Source organism: Conger conger, chromosome 12 (genome assembly GCF_963514075.1).
Source record: "Conger conger chromosome 12, fConCon1.1, whole genome shotgun sequence".
Taxonomy (NCBI): Eukaryota; Metazoa; Chordata; class Actinopteri; order Anguilliformes; family Congridae; genus Conger; species Conger conger.
In genome coordinates, this window is record NC_083771.1 from 48,276,669 (window position 1) to 48,291,668 (window position 15,000).

General features: G+C 47.4%; 1 protein-coding gene across 1 annotated transcript in view; it reads left to right on the forward strand.

Moving 5' to 3' along the window:
* The window catches only part of LOC133105611 (cortexin-3), a 23,620-nt gene extending 16,119 nt beyond the window's left edge, over positions 1-7,501 (forward strand). The window contains exon 2 of the mRNA XM_061215814.1: positions 6,717-7,501. Coding sequence (XP_061071798.1) covers positions 6,717-7,057 — 341 coding nt within the window. The 3' untranslated portion in view covers positions 7,058-7,501. The remainder of the gene's footprint in view (positions 1-6,716) is intronic.
* The last annotated feature ends 7,499 nt before the right edge of the window (positions 7,502-15,000 follow it).

Consider the following 15,000-nt stretch of genomic DNA (forward strand, 5'->3'; position numbering starts at 1 on the left):
TCCTGCTAAATGTTTGCACATTCAGCATTACCAAATGAAAAAAGAAAAAGAAAAAATGCACCCACTCAACATTCGTGTAAAACATTGTCATTGCTTTTCCAAGAGTAATGTTCTGCATCAAAGCAAGATTTACAAATTATATGTTATATATCAGCATAAATGTTGAATGTAAAATATTAGAAATATAATGCAGAATCGGCATTCAGTTCTGCATGCAGTCTGAACCACGCCCACAGGAGCCTGTGAACGCCATTAGCAGCATCTGAATCTGCTGCCTCAAAATGGCTGCTCCTCCAGGTGTGTCCGTGCAGGTGAGAGAATGAGGCTGAGAAAATGCATCCTCCTCTCCTCCTCTCCTCTCCTCTCGTCCTCTCCTCTTCTCCTCCGCTCGTCTCCTCCCCCCACACTTCAGACAGGAGAAGAAGACGAGTGAAGGAAAGGAGGAAAGGAGGTTGCCGTTTCTAGAGTATTGACGCAAACTGCCAAGTAACTTCATCACCAAACATAGCCATCAGTAAGTTTTGAGGAGGTGACATAAATTGAGGGGTCATACAGTTCATGTAATTAGAAAATGATCACATTTTGCGTTTTAATATGTTAATTTCAATAATAATATTATTTGCTTGCGTGAAGACCTTGGTGGGTGTAAACAGGGCGGGAAGCCATAGCATCCCACTGACGGTACATCCATCTCCATACTATTTTCAAAAACGGTCTTTTATTGTCACGGGAGGTCCATTGTAGTGCAGGTCTCGGCGCTGCGGAACATACCGTGCCTGAGATGAAGCTCTCGTGTCTGCCGCGGGGGACACACATGACTTGTGGGGTCCCAGAGGGATAATGGGCTGTTTGTTTGACTCACCATCACCCCCCCCCCCCCGCGGGAGGTTACCCACAGCCATACAGGCCGTCCCCCTATAGCCGCGTTCCTCTCACCACCGCTGGAGGTTTGTTCCCCCTCCCTAAGGGGGTCGTTTGCCTCCTGTGCTGTCTGAGGGCTCAGGGCTGATGTTTCCCACTTTTCTCCCCTTCTGTCACTCTGTGAAGCGTCTTTGTGCTTTTCTCCCCTTCTGTCACTCTGTAAAGCGTCTTTGTGCCAGCCTGCTGTGAACAGCGCTATTCAAATAAAATGGAATTGGAAGCTTGTAAGTAGAAACGCCCCGTAGCACCGCTGGACTGAGACCAAGCACAATAGAGCACTGCGGTTTGTCGTCCTGAAACCGTAAGAGTCAGCACGGTTGAGCCGTGGGGTTCCCTCGGAAGATTTCCCATGCGGGACATCCCCCGTAGGGATTTCGATTCTGCTGAATTTAAGGTCCGTGATTAACATACGCTTAAGAGAGATTCACGTGTTGTTCTACATGTTAAATTACATCAGTTAGTATCACACCTGTGAGTTTTCAAGTTGTTCTGTGCTTTTAAAAAGTAAGCTGCTAACCAGTTGCTATATTGAAACTGTAAGATGTAAGATTTATTCAGTCGGTGTTTGTGCAACAGCTTTGAGACTAACTGCGTAACGTTTTCATGCGTAACTTTGATCTTTATGTGAATATTTTGAGAAACTGTAAATTGAAAATCTTAATGGCCCGTTAATGGGTGTGGTCAGCACCCTATAGTTGCACATAAAATTGCACAGGATGCATTGAACCATCTTTAGGATCTTATTGGCCAAACCTGGTGTATTCCCTGCACACTTTGCACACATACAGACACACACACACACACACACACATACAGGCTCTCACACACACTCACTCAGACACACACACAGATACTCACACACAGACGCACACACACAGACCCAACCACCGACACACACACACACACACACACACACACACACACAGACTCACACACACACACACACACACACACACGCACACACACACACACAGATACTCACTCTCACACAGACACACCCACACATACAGAGACACACACACACACACACACACACTCAGACACACATGCAGAGAGAGACACACACACACACCACACACACACACACACACACTCAGACACACATACAGAGAGAGACACACACACACTCTCTCTCTTTGTGCCTAAGCCCTGCTCTAATCTGCCTGTGTGCCGTAAACTCCATGAGCTCGTCTTCCTTATAGATTAAATATTAAAATAGTGTGGGCCGTGTGCGCCGATTCAGCATCTCTTCTGAAGAAGCTGTTCTGCTGTAGCTGCGCTATAGCACCTGTGAGCTCTGCTCTGCTGTAGCACCTGCCTGTCACCTGTGAGCTCTGCTCTGCTATAGCACCTGTTTATCTCCAGCAGAATTATGACTTGATGTCGCCCAAATACACATCCTCACGGTGCAGCTGATACAGAGCACCTGCCCTGTAGGAAAGGGGCATATTTTTTATTTATTTCTTTAGTCCTTGATTGAGAATGTGTTTCAGGTGCAGGTGCGTTTGCTTGGGTGAAGGGCAGTGCTCAAGGGCCCAACAGCAGGGTTCTTTCTTCACTGAGGCACCAGACTCAGGGGGCTGAGATGACACGGTTTGGGAAAGGCGTGTCGTTCTCTAGATCGCTCATTATAGGTCATTGGAATAGATAGGGTGCAATTGGCTACAACATTGGGAGAACAATTGGATAAATCTGAAACCATTTTTTTATTTTTTTATTATGCTTGGGTATTATTCACAGTGTCTGACACAGTACTGAAAAATTATTTTACTCGACTGCCATTTCAGCACGTATGCTGAGGCAATTAATAATCTTTCACATTTTGTCAATCGGCAGCTTACTCTGCTACACGTTACGAGGCTGAAGTTGATGAATGTGGAATCCTCGCCTAAACGACTGGCTAATGGTTGCACCAGGCTACAGCTGCTGTAGGGCGTAATATAATTACGCTCTGAGTCTCCCTCTGTGCCACGAGACTGACTCTATCAGACGAAGAAGAGATAAAATGCTGTGAGTCTGGAGGCTGAGAAGTTTAACTGCTGGTGTAATGGTTGTGGGGAATCGGGAACACTCTACAACAATGTTACATGATTTGGTAGTTATTTTGTAATAACTATTGTTAAGAAGTTAATCTGTACAGTGTTGTTTATGTATTTGTACATCATTAATTCATGTTGACAACTGCATTAGTTAATGCCAATTCATATTGGAATGAAAAATAAAAGTGAATGTATTTGTTGTTAACTGATTATAAGTTTATCCGATGATTTGCTAATGTATAAATGTTCACTAATAAATACATTAGTAGTTAATGAATATATTAACTAAGGAAAACTGTTGTACATCATTACATTACATAATTTTGCATTACATCATTAATTCATATAAGAAATGACATTGGCTAATGCTGATTTATGTACCCTTATATTAAAGTGTGACAGGCGAATCTGAAGCTGAACTCTACGAGACTCTCTGCGTACGGGTATCCTATTTCAGCTCCAGTCCCGTCCTGTTCTCCTTGCTGATGTAATACTGAGGGGAATTGAATGTCTGGGTTCCTGTTTTCTCTCTGGAGACGAGGTCTGGTTGAGCGAGGAAAGTGGGGGAGGGGTTTTCTTTTAGTTTTGTCTCCAGTGATGTCGTTAGTGACATCATTAGTGCGGTCGTTATGTTGTTATGTCTCTGAGCTCATGGTATGGCCGTCTCTTTCTCCCATCTCTCCCTGCCCTAGTTACGGCAAGCCAATCAATGCGTTCATTAAGCGACTTTTAAGCTGCTCTCTACATCCTGGATGCCGGCCAGGTTGGCCTGGGGGTGTGGAGCAGTGGCCATCGATTGCGCCCCCGTTCTGAAGGGGGGGGGGGAGGCTGGCGCTCTCTGAATCTGCCGCAATGCGAGCCACGTTACAGCCGTTACGCTTGCCAGTGTTGGTCTGCTCTCCTCAACGATCTGCTCGGGGTCCTGGCCTATCTGTGTTTGTCTCGTGACGTATGGTGACGTTTCACATTTTGATTGCTGTAGAACTTCTAAACGTGAGCTTTCCTAACGTTACCTAAAAGAAAAGCCAGAAAAGTTTCTGAAAATATCATGTCTTCTGATTGCTTGTCTCAGGTAAGGTCTTAGCAGTGTATCCACTACGTATGGGCAACTATTTCGCCTTAACGGAACATGACATTGATATTTTAGGTCTTTACATTGTCACCCATGCAGCACTTTCGACTCGAGCAACACTTTTAGATGCTCTTATCCAGAGCGACATACAAAAATTGCAAATCATAATCAAGGACAAGTGCACTGAAATCCCTAGAGGGAAGTACGGGTAACACATTGAACTTGAACCTTTATAGAATAATCTGATAACTGACCCAGTAGCAATACCACAGTTTTGGCAGCTAGAACAGCACAACAAAATAATTAAATGCAAGTGCGACCATTACATATAGGTTACTTATAGCATACATGGATAATTATTACAGTGAAGTAAATCAGGAAAGGTGGGTCTTCAGTCTGCACTTGAAAATGGTCAAAGACTCTGCTGTTCTGACGTCCACAGGAAGGTTGGCACAAACTAGTGCCAACCTGCGGCAGATGGGTTCCCCCTCTGAGTCAGGTTCTGCTCAAGGTTTCTTCCTGTTAGCCAGGGAGTTTTTCCTTGCCGCTGTTGCCCTTGATGTACTCTTGGGGACCGGTTTCTCTGTAAAGCTTAAAATCACTATACAAATAAAAATGAAAAATGAATGAATTGATTAAAGGTCTTTCCACCACAGGGGCCAGAACAGAAAGCAGTCGTGATCAGAAGGTGAAGGTGCGATGAGGGGGCCAGGCATCCAGAGGCAGTAGAATGGAGAGGTTTGGCAGGCATGTAGGGTCTGAATAGCTTTTAGATATATGCTGGGGCTGATCCCTTAGCTGCCTGGTACGCGAGCACCAATGTTTTACATTTGATGTGAGCCATAGCAGGCAGCCAGTGCAGGTCAGTGAGCAGGGGGGTGACATGTGAATGTCTGGGGACATTGAACACCAGGTGAGTCGCAGTATTCTGGATCAGTTGTAGGTAGGTGAAGATCTGAAGGTAGGTGTCTGAAGGGTGCTGCAGTAGTCCAGGCGGGACAGGACCATCGCTTAGACAAGGAGCTGGGTGGAGTAGATTGTGAGGAAGGGACGGATTCTCTGGATGTTGTACAAGAAGAACCTGCACACCCGGGTCACCGCCGCGATGAGGGAGAGGAACAGCCTGTTGTCCATCACCACTCCGAGGTTCCTTGCACTGGAGGTTGAGGTCACTGCGGTATCCCCTAGTGAAATGGAAAAAGTCAGAGAAGGGAGAGGTTAGAGCAGGGATGAAGATTAGCTCCGTCGTACCTGGGTTGAGCTTTAGGTGATTGTCCATCCAGCTCTGGATGTCTCTCAGGCAGGCGGCGATACAGGTAAAGACCTGTGTGTTGGATGGGTGAAAGGAAAGAAAGAGTTGGGTATCATTGGCATAACAATGATATGACATGCCATGGGCAGAGATAACAGGGCCTATGGATCTAGTGTAGATGCAGAAGAGGAGGGGACCAAGGACTGAGCCCTGGGGGACTCCTGTAACAAGGGGCTGATACTGTACTGGCCCAGATAACCTGGGAGGAGCGACAGGACAGGTAGGACTCAATCCAGTCTGGGGCTGTGCCACAGATCCCTGTAGCTGCCAGGGAGGATAGGAGGACGGAGTGGTTGATTGTGTGAAAGGCTGCAGAGAGATCTAGAAGGATCAGGACAGAGGAGAGGGAGGCTGCTCGTGCGGCATGGAGTGATTCACCGATGGAGAGGAGTGCGGTCTCCGTCGAGTGGCCAGGTCTGAAGCCGGACTGGTGGGGGTCCAGCAGGTTATTCTGTGAGAGGAAGGAGGAGAGTTGGTTGGAGGCAGTTTGTTCAAGTGATTTGGATAGAAAAGGAAGGAGAGATACTAGACAGTAGTTCTGTATGCAGGAGGGGTCCAGAGTGGACTTCTTCAGGAGTGGGGTGATGTAGGCCTTCTTGAAGGATTAGGGAAACAAGGGAGGTGACAAATGGGAGGATGTCTGGTGTGATTGCCTGGAGGAGGGATGGGGGGATAGGGTCAAGGACAGAAGTAGTAGGGCGGTGGGAGAGCAGGAGTTGGGAAACATCATCGTCCATGAGGGGAGAGAAAGGGGAGAAACAGGGGGCAGGCACAGAGAGGGGGGATGCGGACGGGTGGGGGTGTTTGTGAAGGAGCTGAGGATGTCTGCAATCTTGCAAAGTCATCAGCATTGAAGGAGGACTGAGGTGGTGGGGGGGGGGGGTGCTGAGGAGAGGATAGTTGATGAGGGTTGGAAGCGGACTTATGAATTCTGGTTTGATAGTAATCTATCCTGGTGGCGGCTATAGTGGAAGAGAATGCTGCCAGGAGAGACATGTTCATGTGTGCTGGGTTTGGGATGTGGGGAAAGTGGTAGATTTTTCATTGAACACTTACTGTATTGCAGACCAGGGTCAAACACGCGATTATCTTGGATTCAATTACTTCTCTACACTTTACTCAGCTGGTCTGGTGTATTGGAACCTATGAAATGGTTTCAAAAAGTGCAAGCCCTACCTTCTGGTCCTCTTGGTTGGCTCAATCAATCGAGCACAGAAAAGTATCGGAATCCAAACCTATTACGCATTTGATTCTGGTCTGACCCCCCTCCCCTCTCTCTCTCTCTCCCCCTCTCTCTCACCCCCCATCCTTCCTCTCTCTCTCCCCCTCTCTCTCACCCCCCCATCCCTCCTCTCTCTCTCTCCCTCCGCAGACGATGAAGCCCACCTGGGGGACCTGGGGCGGGGCAGAGTGAGGATGCGTGAGCGTCCTCTGTGGGACTACCCTCCACACTTCCCCTGGTCCATGGAGGCGGGCGAGCCCTTCACCTCCCCTCTGCTGCAGACAGGGGGCGCCCCCGCGCCGGACTTCGGCATGACGCTGGAGCAGAAGACCACCTTCGCCTTCGTCATCTTCCTCTTCGTCTTCCTGGGGATCCTGATCGTGCGGTGCTTCCGCATCCTGCTGGACCCCTACCGCAGCATGCCCACCTCCACCTGGGGCGACGGGCTCGACGGGCTCGAGAAGGGCCAGTTCGACTACACCCTCGCCTAACAACCCTACACACCTGTACACCTGTACTCTCACCTGGGTACACACCTGTACCCCTGTACTCTCACCTGGGTACACACCTGTACGCACCTGTACTCACATGTACACAGGCTGGAAGAGCTCGGGAAGGGCCAGTTTGACTACACCTGTACACACCCGTATTCACACCTGTCTGACGCGGGATATTGTTTACACGAGTACCTGGGGGAGGGTGTCTCTCTGGGATCCCTCCCTCACTGGACGTCCCTCCCTGCCCGTTACAGGGTCCAGAGCCCCCCCCCCACACCTCCTGATCACCTGATACCTCACAGTCTGAAGCTGGGTGAACCTGCACAGGTGTGGGACACCTGCGTACCAACCGTCCACTGAGCCGCCATGAGCGCTCTGACCTGGCCCGCTCGCGATATCCTGCGCCCAGCGAGACGCGCCCCGATCCAGCCCGAAAGAACCGCCCCGCGAGATCGTCCGCGAGACTCCTGCAGAGCCGCTAAAACCCCCGCGAGTGTATGACGTCCCGCGCTCGCACGCGCTCGCGAGAGAAACACTCGCACACGCTCCGAAAGAGCCGCCTGGCCCGGCAACACCGACGGTCTGCGACGCAGGGTGCGCATGAGACGCGCGACGATGGCGTTAGCGCGTCGCGATGTTGCCGTTCCGCTTAGCCGCGCTAACGTTAGCGCTCTGGCCGTATGTTTCCCTGGCAACGGGAGACTCGGCACATCTCTCTCTAGCGGAGCCTCATGGAGAATCAGGGTATTGCAGGTGCACACTGCACACTGGACGCTACACGGTGTGTGTGTAACGCTGTGTGTGTGTGTGTACACACGCTGGGCTGGGTCTGCTGGCCTCATAATCCACACCAGCGTGAATCTTCGCCCTGCACACAAGCCCCCCTGGGTCCCTGGTCCCGCCGAGAGGACCCCAACAGCACTGCTTAAAGCCGTTTGTCTGTCTCCCTGACAGTGTCTTTCCGTGTCTTTGAACTATCAGGCTCTCTGTGATTTATCTGTGAGGTTCCTTATAGCCATGTTTACAGTCGGTAAATCATTTTAACAGTTTGCAGCGTGTCCGTGATGCGAACAATCTAACCTTCCCCCCCCCCCACCCCCCTCCTCCTCCCACGTTTTGAGGACTTTTCTTCTCAATCCTGTGTGGCCATATCGTACGCATTTTATTTCTTTGTTTACATTTTTTTCAGTAATTATATTCCTCTTCAACGAACTTCTGCACTCCTTAAATGTAAAAGTGATATATGGATCTATATATCCTGCTGCAATACCTCCTTAGCTCATAGTTTTTCCAGCATGCTGCTGCCAAAATCTAGACCATACAGCAGTCTTATGCCTTTTCCTTTGTGGGTTTTTCATTTTTGTTTTGAAGCCAGAAATATGTTGTTGTTTTCATTCTCTCTCCTTTTGTGGGAACAAAGTCACATTTACTATGGTACTGTAACTGCCATCAAACATAATTACACTCAAAACAAGCCTTCCAGGTGTGGGTGTGTGTGTGTGTGTGAGAGTGAGTGTATGAGTGTGAGTGTGTGAGAGTGAGTGTGTGTGTGTGTGTGAGTGCATGAGAGTGAGATTGAGAGTGAGTGTGTGAGAGTGTGTGAGTATGTGTGTGTGAGCGTATGTGCATTTCTTCTTTTTCGAGTTGAATGTGTTGACTACCACTCCAAATTCACAGTGGCCTGTACAGACACCTGGCTTCCCCATAGGACAATTCTACCCACTCCCACAGCCAATCAAATTGCAGTATTCATAGAATTCTGCTGACTCATGCACTGAGATATGTACATAATAACATCAGTAGAAATGATGCATATTGATGATTGCCACTTTCCTGTTTATAGATTCTGCATACTTTATGGAAATCCATGATGTTATACTGTGAAATATGCAAAAATAAACAAGTGAAAGTTAAATACGAGAGAAATGCTATCTGTGCACCATATTTTGGCGTAGTGTATAATCTGCGTTTTATGTTATGTTTTCCAACTAAGACTTTGTGGCCAGTCATGAAGTCTCACATTTTCAGTCAGTATATCAGTTTTTTTCGTAATACATTCAAATTTCCCTTGCAGTGCAGGCTTCAGTAGAATATATGCTTGTTGAGATTAAGGCCAGAGACTCGAAAGGTCAGAGAAATGAATGGTCTCAGGAGGGTATGGGCAATGCACTCTTGGCACTAGACTGTACACTATGATTGAGTCCACAACAAACCTATCATACAGTATCAGACCATCACTGAGCAGTTAGAAGGCCATGATAACACCAGCATCCTGTTCTTACCGTAATAAATTAACAATTAGTTTGTTGAGGATTTACACGGAGCCGAGACTGTGGTGTTCTCACCTCTTCAGACCTCTTGCCTGGTTTTCAGGAGTTCAGCACGAGCTGTGTTAGCGTTCGTGTAAACCGTAAACCAGGCCTTCCCAACGTAAACCAGGCCTTCCCAACGTAAACCAGGCCTTCCCAACGTAAACCAGGCCTTCCCAACGTAAACCAGGCCTTCCCAACGTAAACCAGGCCTTCCCAGCCATGCTCCTTGAGAGGCACACTTTACAAATGGCGCACCACTTTCCAAAGTGAGCGATGTTGATGTGACGTACTGCCAACCGTTGGCTGAAATGTTCTTTTAGGAGTTTAAACTAACTGATGTGCATTTTATTTTGCAGATTTATTTTGTCTTTTATGTATGAGATTTGTTAAAGTTTTTTTTTATTCATTAGATCTTTTCCATAAAAAATAAAAAAAAGTATTTTTCACGTGGCACACCTGTTCCTTCCCTGTCAGTAGTCCGGGTGGGAGACGCTGCAGTGGGCAGTAGGGGGTTGTGGTCCCTCTTTGGGTAGACACTGAAAAGCTTTAAAGTGTGGAGCCAGAGATTGTCATGACCTGCTAACTGTTACCAAAAAAGACCCTTCTCAGTGCTTTACATGGTTAGCCAGCTAGCGAGACCTGTGTTATATTAGGATGACTAAGTACCTCCTGCTATTTATTCTTCTTCCCTGGGTGGCCAGACCTCTCACTAACAATAAACGTGATTTGGCGACCATGTGAAGGGGCGTGGAAACAAACCAATCAGCTCAAACGGAGCAACACTGGACCCTTTAGTGATCGTTAGCTCGCTAACCATTCGGCTAAGGCTAACTCGACGATGGATTTGGCTTTAAAATACTGTTCATTGCAATTCATAACTTTGTAAAAAATAACCCTGGTGAAAAAAAATGGCCCATGCAAGGTTTTGAAAACAGCTGGTAGCCGGTTGACCAGTTCAGACCAGCTCCCAGCTCGACGTGGTTTGACCAGCTCAAACTACGTTTTGAAACGGCTGGTAGCTGGTTGACCAGCTCATGCCCGGCGAGACCAGCTTCATGACCAGCTGGGCCACGCTGGTTCGTCCAGCTCATACCCAGCGAGACCGGCTGATGAACTGCTTGACCAGCTCCGTTTTCAATCTGGCATAGCCGGATTTCACAGCTGGGAAGAGCGATCCTTGGTCAACATTGCGATACATGGTGATTGCTGACTGTGTTCACGTGTAGTGCATTTTTTAAAGATTTGTATTAAACCACCTGCCGTGTTGTGAATCTGAGACGGTCTCCGTGTGCTTGTTCCCTGCGGACGCCTGTGTGGCCCGTGTGTGAGAATGAGCCTTGTGATTTAAGGCCAGCCTCATCGATCACACCGTAAATGTCCCGGCCGATGGCGGAAGGCTTTGTGTCGTCGTGTCTTGTCCTTGTAAAGCTGCTCGGCCCGCGTTGATCGAGGAGCCTTGTCAGCCTGGGGCCTGAATCACCGAGCAGGACGACTGAGTGAGCTGGATAACTGCACTGAGTGAAACCCACAAAGCAGGATGACTGAGTTAGCTGGATAACTGCCCTGAGTAAAACCCATAAAGCAGGATTACTGAGTTAGCTGGATAACTGCACTGAATAAAACCCACAAAGCAGGATGATTGAGTGAGCTGGATAACTCCACTGAGTAAAACCCACAGAGCAGGATTACTGAGTTAGCTGGATAACTGCACTGAGTGAAACCCACAAAGCAGGATGACTGAGTTAGCTGGATAACTGCCCTGAGTAAAACCCATAAAGCAGGATTACTGAGTTAGCTGGATAACTGCACTGAATAAAACCCACAAAGCAGGATGATTGAGTGAGCTGGATAACTCCACTGAGTAAAACCCACAGAGCAGGATTACTGAGTTAGCTGGATAACTGCACTGAGTAAAACCCACAAAGCAGGATGATTGAGTGAGCTGGATAACTCCACTGAGTAAAACCCACAGAGCAGGATTACTGAGTTAGCTGGATAACTGCACTGAGTAAAACCCACAAAGCAGGATTACAGCGTTAGCTGGGTAACTGCACTAATTAAAACCCACAAAACTGGATTACTGAGTTATCTGGATAACTGCCCTGAGTAAAACCCATAAAGCAGGATTACTGAGTTAGCTGGATAACTGCACTGAGTAAACCCCACAAAGCAGGATTACTGAGTTAGCTGGATAACTGCACTGAGTAAAACCCACAAAGCAGGATTACAGCGTTAGCTGGGTAACTGCACTAATTAAAACCCACAAAACTGGATTACTGAGTTATCTGGATAACTGCCCTGAGTAAAACCCATAAAGCAGGATTACTGAGTTAGCTGGATAACTGCACTGAGTAAAACCCACAGAGCAGGATTACTGAGTTAGCTGGATAACTGCACTGAGTGAAACCCACAAAGCAGGATGACTGAGTTAGCTGGATAACTGCCCTGAGTAAAACCCATAAAGCAGGATTACTGAGTTAGCTGGATAACTGCACTGAATAAAACCCACAAAGCAGGATGATTGAGTGAGCTGGATAACTCCACTGAGTAAAACCCACAGAGCAGGATTACTGAGTTAGCTGGATAACTGCACTGAGTAAAACCCACAAAGCAGGATGATTGAGTGAGCTGGATAACTCCACTGAGTAAAACCCACAGAGCAGGATTACTGAGTTAGCTGGATAACTGCACTGAGTAAAACCCACAAAGCAGGATTACAGCGTTAGCTGGGTAACTGCACTAATTAAAACCCACAAAACTGGATTACTGAGTTATCTGGATAACTGCCCTGAGTAAAACCCATAAAGCAGGATTACTGAGTTAGCTGGATAACTGCACTGAGTAAACCCCACAAAGCAGGATTACTGAGTTAGCTGGATAACTGCACTGAGTAAAACCCACAAAGCAGGATTACTGAGTTAGCTGGACAACTGCACTGAGTAAAACCCACAAAGCAGGATTACAGCGTTAGCTGGGTAACTGCACTGATTAAAACCCACAAAACTGGATTACTGAGTTAGCTGGATAACTGCACTGAGTAAAACCCGCAAAGCAGGATTACGGAGTTAGCTGGATAACTGCACTGAGTAAACCCCACAAAGCAGGATTACGGAGTTAGCTGGATAACTCCACTGAGCAAAACCCACAAAGCATGATGACAATTAGCTGGATAACTGCACTGAGTAAAACCGACAAAGCAGGATTACTGAGTTAGCTGGATAACTGCACTGAGTAAAACCGACAAAGCAGGATTACTGAGTTAGCTGGATAACTGCACTGAGTAAACCCCACAAAGCAGGATTACTGAGTTAGCTGGATAACTGCACTGAGTAAAACCCACAAAGCAGGATCACCGAGTTAGCTGGATAACTGTGCTTAGTAAAACCTCTTTTTACTTCAGTCCATGTTCAAGATTTGAGGGAGTTCCAGTTTTCACTCTTTTATTCAAAGGGCCATTCCAACATGTGAAAATTCTATGGTTTTACATTCCCTGGCTCTGTCCGCTCTATGGTTTTAGAACATAACTAACCCTCATGTACTCCTCACCAAGCCTCGACAGTAACAGTAACACTCCATGACCGATAACACCACACAATAGATTTAATGTGTTGTATTATAGCCTGTGATCTATAGCCCATGATTCACAAGATTGTAGAATTCCCTTTAGCAGTAATAACCTGTTAGCCAAGTAATGGCTTTTGGTATGAGTTTTTCAGTCTCTTACTTTATATCGGAGGAGTTCTGCCTTATTTATCTACTGGTCAGGACTGTATGAGAGTTTGTTTATCTCCTGATCTCTAAAGCTATTTGGAAGAGCAGGGAATGCTTTTACACATCAATGTATATTTCTTATTGCTGCAATACCTTTGACTTTCAGACTGCCAGCCACAAGTTTTCATTTGAGTAAAACAAGGACAATAAGAAGTTATTAGGTAACATCTTTTTTTCTCTTTTTTTCTGACGGCAAAAACCCCCCCCCAAAAAACACCACGATGTTGATTGCTTGTGAGCCTAGGGAAAAATGCAGTCTGTGTGTGGTGTTGGTTAAAACAACACAAAAAAAAACATGTTAAAACCTATGGGATGTACTTCAGAGCACAACAGAAATGACAAGATTATTTTTCATGTGAGTTTCTCTAAAATTGAAGGAAATGGCAGAAGGTTTTGCTGAAACATTGAATCACAATGGAGGGATTATTTATTTATTTGCTTGCTTGCTTTTGCTGCCTTGCTTGCTTTCTTTTGCTTGCTTGCAATTTCATTTTGCTTGCATTTCAGTGTTAATAACAGTTTCTTAGCCCGAATGTAAGCCAAGTATACATTATCTTACAAGCCATTAAACAAAAGAAAAGTCCCTTTCTTAAAATAGTGGGTCAAGATCTCAAGACCTGTGGAGCTGGTCTGAACATGCCTCTGCTTTTAACTCCCTGAGATCCTGGGTTCATTCTGCACTCAGACCCCTGAGATCCTGGGTTAATTCTGCACTCAGACCCCTGAGATCCTGGGTTCATTCTGCACTCAGACCTGTGAGATCCTGGGTTCATTCTGCACTCAGACCCCTGAGATCCTGGGTTCATTCTGCACTCAGACCCCTGAGATCCTGGGTTCATTCTGCACTCAGACCCCTGAGATCCTGGGTTCATTCTGCACTCAGACCCCTGAGATCCTGGGTTCATTCTGCACTCAGACCTGTGAGATCCTGGGTTCATTCTGCACTCAGACCCCTGAGATCCTGGGTTCATTCTGCACTCAGACCCCTGAGATCCTGGGTTCATTCTGCACTCAGACCCCTGAGATCCTGGGTTCATTCTGCACTCAGACCCCTGAGATCCTGGGTTCATTCTGCACTCAGACCCCTGAGATCCTGGGTTCATTCTGCACTCAGACCCCTGAGATCCTGGGTTCATTCTGCACTCTGACCCCTGAGATCCTGGGTTCATTCTGCACTCAGACCCCTGAGATCCTGGGTTCATTCTGCACTCAGACCTGTGAGATCCTGGGTTCATTCTGCACTCAGACCTGTGAGATCCTGGGTTCATTCTGCACTCAGACCCCTGAGATCCTGGGTTCATTCTGCACTCAGACCCCTGAGATCCTGGGTTCATTCTGCACTCAGACCCCTGAGATCCTGGGTTCATTCTGCACTCAGACCCCTGAGATCCTGGGTTCATTCTGCACTCAGACCCCTGAGACCCTGGGTTCATTCTGCACTCAGACCCCTGAGATCCTGGGTTCATTCTGCACTCAGACCCCTGAGATCCTGGGTTCATTCTGCACTCAGACCTGTGAGATCCTGGGTTCATTCTGCACTCAGACCTGTGAGATCCTGGGTTCATTCTGCACTCAGACCCCTGAGATCCTGGGTTCATTCTGCACTCAGACCCCTGAGATCCTGGGTTCATTCTGCACTCAGACCCCTGAGATCCTGGGTTCATTCTGCACTCAGACCCCTGAGATCCTGGGTTCATTCTGCACTCAGACCCCTGACATCCTGGGTTCATTCTGCACTCAGACCCCTGAGATCCTGGGTTCATTCTGCACTCAGACCCCTGAGATCCTGGGTTCATTCTGCACTCAGACCCCTGACATCCTGGGTTCATTCTGCACTCAGACCCCTGACATCCT